Raw genomic sequence first — 5741 nt, forward strand, 5'->3', positions numbered from 1 at the left:
CCCTGGGCTGTTGGCCCCGGGGAAGCCTCCGGGTCGGGCTGGGTTGGAGCCTGCCGGGGAAGCGGGTGCGCCAAAATTCGGTTGAGCACTGTAGCTATTCAAGACTGGTGTGCAGAGAATAAAGCTGGGTATGAGGCCAGACGCCGGGCATGCACCGTTATTACAAAGCCAAACACCAGAATAAACAGCCTAGGCCCAACTTCTAACACTTAACCAAGGCCATGCGATAGGAGAGCAAGTACTGGATAAGAGTCAGCCCGTACTACTACGAAGCTTAGAGCTCCAAAAATATAGATATGGATATATATATAAAAAAAAAAGAACAATCATTCAACACACTACTGCAACCAGAGACTGGAGGTGCTCATTTTCACCAAATTATCACAAAATATAATAGATATTTTTCAACATCTGACTTGATGCTCATGCAGTAGTAACAAGTTCTCTAGGTCTGGGCACGCCGAGACAGCATTCACATCCCATGCAAACTACAAAGGAACTAGTTTGAGACTACACATTGTGGTAATATTGATATTAAAATGTTGACAGCAAATAACTTCAATCGCGTCTAGTAAAATCGTTTTTGGATCCATTCGATACTTTTGAAAAAAAACCCGCCCTTTTAAATCAGTAAGCTGTAGAAATAGTTCAATAGTTGATTTTTTTTTTTCTTTAAATGGTATGGAATGGAACAGTTTGGAATTTTTTTTTTTTAATATGACCAAGGAGAGTGTTGTTTTATTTATTTTTTTTCCTTTTGATTTGGAGAGCGAAGACCTACCTTCGTCTCCAAAACCATGCTTGGGACATCAACCAAAATTAAACAAATAAATAAAGATCAAAAGCAAAAAAGAATTCCAGAGGGTGTATGACAACTCACCTCCTAATGTGGAAGTAAAAGAAAATTTTATTTTTTTCCTTCCTTTATATTTTTTTTGAGACAGAAAAACAATGTAAATAAGAATGGTACTAAAGAATAAATTTAGACATTAAAGCATGTTAGATGATCAGGATTCTGGCATTTCTCACAGTTGCTCTTGGATGTAAAATTTATGAGTAAGAGGTTTCAATGCAAAAGAAAAGTTAGCAGACTAGGAGGAGCTAGATGGAAATGGCTTGCGGGAAGCTGGAGCTACACCTGAGCGGTACTTCCAAGGTCCTTCGGGAGCACACGGAGACTTGCCTGCCCACACCGTGATGCCCAACTAGTGTCTCACCGCATCCCCGCCGCGTGCAGGTACCGGCAGCGCCGAGACACACACTGCAAATGGCTAACGGCTGGCCTTGGGCCTCCCGCTTACTCAGGCTGAGCACGCTGTTGCAAACACGCCTGGGGACAGGACAAGTCCAGCGGCGGTGACGAACACCGCGGCCTTCCCTGGGAGGCACCCAGCCGGGAGCCCCAGCCGGGCTGTGCAGGTACCGGTACAACCAGGCACCCGACCCGCGGCAGATCCCATCACCTCCACATTCGAGGCTGCACCAAGATTTCTTCAGCCTTTTCCTCTGGCTGCAATGTCCCGCGTATCTTCATTAAGCACTAAAAAGGGTTTATAAAGTTTGATAGCCTGCAATAACCCTCTGCCGCTAGCCCGCAGGTCAGAGCCGCGCTGACCGACTGCAGGGTTTTACTGGGGATGGAAACCAGCCCGGGAGAAAGCCCCGCTCTCCCGACAAGGGCAGCCCAAGGGAAGGCTTCGGCAGCACCTTACGTGGGCTGCGGTGGGCTCAGCCTGGGTTCGCTGCTGGGCCACCACCTCTCTTGCCCTGGCCCCTTCCCCCTGCACCGCCCTCCCAAGGGGTCCCCATTTTTCCAATGAGTTAATTAACTAGTTAAAAAAAGTCAACCCGGCAGCTGTCGGCTCTGCAGTGACAGGAAAGTAAATTTTACAAAATAAATGATTTAATGCAGCTCTGAACTGGTAGCAGGGGAAAGTAAGTATGACATCTGAGCTAGCAAGTTAAAAGAAATAAGGCATGAGTGAGTAAACAGATTTTGGAATTCACTGGCAAACAAAGCGCCTTTTTTTGTTATTAAAGATTAAATGTCAGGATAACATTTGGCCTTCTCACTCATGAAGAAAAATATCCAGCTGAGATGTTCAAAAGCCCTTTATTAGTATAAGCTAGCACTTTTTTCCCCTTTTCTTCCTTCTGGTTCAATAAAATGGATGTGAGTTTTACTGCCAAGTCACACAGAAAACCCAGTTGGCCTGTCTGAGCAAAGGCAGGAGCAGGGCAGAGGGACGCAGCAAGGCAAGGGGGATCCTGTTAGTAAAATACTCCTGCGAACCCCCGTGGCAGCGCCAGGAAAGCCCATCGCACCGCCACCACCTCAGGGCCAGGAGCAGGGACTAGCCTCGGCCCCAAGCAACTGCCCACACGATGCCCAGAGCCACCCATCACTGCATCCACCGCGGGGAGGAGCAGCAGATGCCACGTGCTGATGAGCCGTGGTGATGCCGCGGCTAACAGGACAGACAGACAGACACCGTGGCATCTGGAGGGAGTTCTGCGTCATTAACCCGCAACCACAGAACCGTGCACAGGTGACAAGGGGACGTGCTTTGCCGTGTCCTGAAACCTTGCAAAGAGAACAGCAAACGGAGACCGAGGAGCCGTGGAGAGACGCTCTGTCCCCCTAAACATCCCACCCCGGCCACTGTCATTTACATCTCTAAGAAGACGGGAAACACCGTCTTTCATACATGCAGAAAGAGCTGGCAACTGGTTATTCAAATGTCCTTCTGATTGCGGGTATGTAATGTAAGGAAAAGGTAATTTTCTACCCCCTGAACATCAGTTGAATACTCCACACTGCTCACAGGAGTGCCTGCGGAAAAACGGGCATGCCAAAAGCATGCCCACCGCTCCATCGCCCGGGAACTGCTGCGCGGAGGCTGGGGATGCCCCGGCACCGCTCCGCACCGCCTGCTGAACAGCTGCCTGGAAAACTGTACAGAAAGGGCTGGAAGCTTTTACAGAGATGACGCTTTGCTCCAGACCCAATAAATGAAAGAGAAAAGCTCTCATAATTACTAGGAGGCTAAGCACTCCTCAGAAAGTCGTATTTTAACAATTCACTCAGCCATGGTGAGTTGCTAAATATTTGTCTTCCTACAATAGCTGCACATCAGCTCACCTGGAGCCAGAGGCACTGTTACCATCGCTTTGAAACAACAGCAGAGGGACCTTGAATGACTTTCCCAACATGCAAAATGTGATGCGTTCTGGTAAGAAATACCCGGAAACAAATACCTGGAATAATCTGAGATTAAAATGAAGTAGAAAGAAAACCCCCAAAATCCTCCAGACTCTGGATACTGTTTCAGTCCTCAAAGAAAAATTAAGACTCCTTGGAGACATGTATCTTTATGACAAAGTTCCCACTGTCAGCTCAGTCACCGGAGGAAGCAGAAGCTGTCCACGGCTGCTGTGAGCTGCAGGAATCACAGAGCACTAAGATTAATGCCTTGCAGGCTGGAAGGAATCTGAGACTTTCCCCCAGCCACCGACATCCTGCGGTCAGAATGGGAAATAATTAAGGGTGGAAGTTCGGAAGCACGTTGCTGAAAAACCGGCAGGGGATTATGCTGTCCCAGGAGAGGGGAGGGAACCACTAACCATGTCTTGATGCCAGTCAGTGGAGACCAGGAGCAAAGCCCGACCTGTTGCCTGGTCCCAGCAGAGGTACTGGCCGAGCTGACCAAGTATCTCCTGACTTTGATTTGCCAGGAGGACCTGGCTGACCGATTCAGCATTGCCTGGGGGTTGGCAGGGCCATCTCCTCCCATTCCAAGGACTGCCAGCACTCAGGAAGTCCTGGTAGTCAAAGTGCTTATTTCCAACATGCTCTGAAAGGTTCAGGTCCAATTTACCAACCAGTTGCACAGGAGACCATCCTGCACCAGACATTTTCACAGCTCTGAGACTGCGGCCAAGTGCCTCCGACTCAAGGGTTTCCTCTGCACATAATTTACAATCCCAAGTGTCACCAGGAAGCCCTGTGATAGATCAAGGTCAGGAGAAATGTGGAAAAGATTAGATGTGTCTGTAAGTCACAACTAACCAACTTTTATCTTCTTCAGCCCCAACTATGCCCCATTCTCTGGCTTACAGGAGCTCCTTCCTATGTCTGTGGAGATCAAGAGGTGGCAGCCAAGAGATATGGCAGTGATGGGAACACGGAAGTTTAATGCAGTGTTTGCTTCACTTTGAATATGCTGTGGTATTTTCTTATGGAAAAGGCTCCGAGCCAGTGAGCTGCGCCCTCTCCTCTGCCCGAGCTCAGTGCCCTCAAAGGAGAATCTACTGAAAGTCTTTCTGCTAAAATAAATATGGAGAGAATTTTAAAATGCATCCATAACCTCAAGACAGTGCTTCAACGGGCAAGGCTATTTTATTACTAACTCATCTTGGCGTCCTTTAGCAGAGCCATCTTTATCCACATTTAACATGCGTGTAAGATGCTTCTCAATGCAACGTTCAGACAACAAGTGATTTATGCCAAGGAGCCGAGAGCTGGAGCCTGACATGCCCAGGTTCACGCAGAGGCAGGAGGCTCGGTGCTTCGAAATGCTCTGCTGGGAGCAGGGACGGAGCTGGCTGGAGCTCGCTTATCAAGTGCCTTCTCCTGCAAACTGCCATGTTAACACAGATCCTGCTCATACATTAATCCGCCTTCAACAAGAAAGGTCACCACTGAAAGATAAACTCTCTTTCAATGAACTCTTGAGAAATTTCTAAGTCAGGATTCGTTATGACATTTGCCTTAGCAAACGGCGTATTACACTAATGAGGATCCGAACGCCTCGCTGGGGGCGTGGGGAGGGCAGCTGGGTAAAGCACAACAAGTCGGATGCTGAAATCCCACCCAAATAAACTCAATTCAGCCATGAATGATGAAGGGAAAGTGGAGAAGGAAGAGAAAAGGGAGAAGAAATGTAAGGATTTTGACATTACTGTCCTACAAGGAGAACCTGCATGGTACCAGGCTGATGATCAGTCCCTTAGGGGCTAGTAAATTAGATGTGATGACAAAGCAACACTTTTAAGCACCACTAAAGTATGTTGTATTTCAAAGGAAACAAACCGGGGGAAATACGTACAGAGGTGTAAGACGGGCACTGCATGGGGATCGTTGTCCCCCGCACACAGCCGACATGGAGCCTTCGGTGACAACGCTTTTCCCTCTCCTACAGCACCAAAACCCAAAGACTTAAACACCATTGCAGGGGGAGGACTGGCTCGTACAGCAGTCTCTTCACCGTTAACTACTGTGGTTTTGCTTTTTTTTAAACACATAACAAATACGAATATTTCAAAAGTAAAAAAAAAAAAGAAAGGTGAAGGACGGTGCAAAACACGGTTAGAGAAACTTGTGGCTGCCTTCCCAGCCACGGTGCACAGGCAAGAAAAACCTCAAGTTTGAAAGAAACCACCACATGATTTACTGGATTTCCTCTTTGAGAAGAGGCAGGATACTTCAGGATGAGATATAGTGCCCCGTTATCACAGCCAGAAATACATTTTGCACTCGAGAGAGAAGCTGAGAGCAGAACGGAAACGACTGGAGCCGCCCAAGCTTCTCCCCATCTGCAGGCGCCCAGGTTCCCCTGCCTGCACCCCCCAGAGGCACGTCTGCGGGTGAAGCTGGGACCCCGTGTCTGCATGTGCTTGGCCCAAAGTGTGCGTCGGTCCGTACTAAACCAACGCTCCCGGAGACCTGTCTAACGACACTC

At 48.3% G+C, this 5741-nt stretch overlaps 1 protein-coding gene across 1 annotated transcript in view; it reads right to left on the reverse strand.

Annotated features, from left to right (window-relative positions):
• Positions 1–6: 6 nt before the first annotated feature.
• MSI2 (musashi RNA binding protein 2) overlaps positions 7–5741 on the reverse strand; it is a gene marked incomplete at both ends in the record, with an annotated part of 263463 nt that continues 257728 nt past the window's right edge. Inside the window, one exon of the mRNA XM_009278253.2 lies at positions 7–104. Within this exon, the coding sequence (XP_009276528.2) occupies positions 7–104 (98 nt within the window). The remainder of the gene's footprint in view (positions 105–5741) is intronic.

The sequence above is a fragment of the Aptenodytes forsteri genome, unplaced genomic scaffold, assembly GCF_000699145.1.
Source record: "Aptenodytes forsteri isolate BGI_AS27 unplaced genomic scaffold, ASM69914v1 Scaffold66, whole genome shotgun sequence".
NCBI classification, from domain to species: domain Eukaryota; kingdom Metazoa; phylum Chordata; class Aves; order Sphenisciformes; family Spheniscidae; genus Aptenodytes; species Aptenodytes forsteri.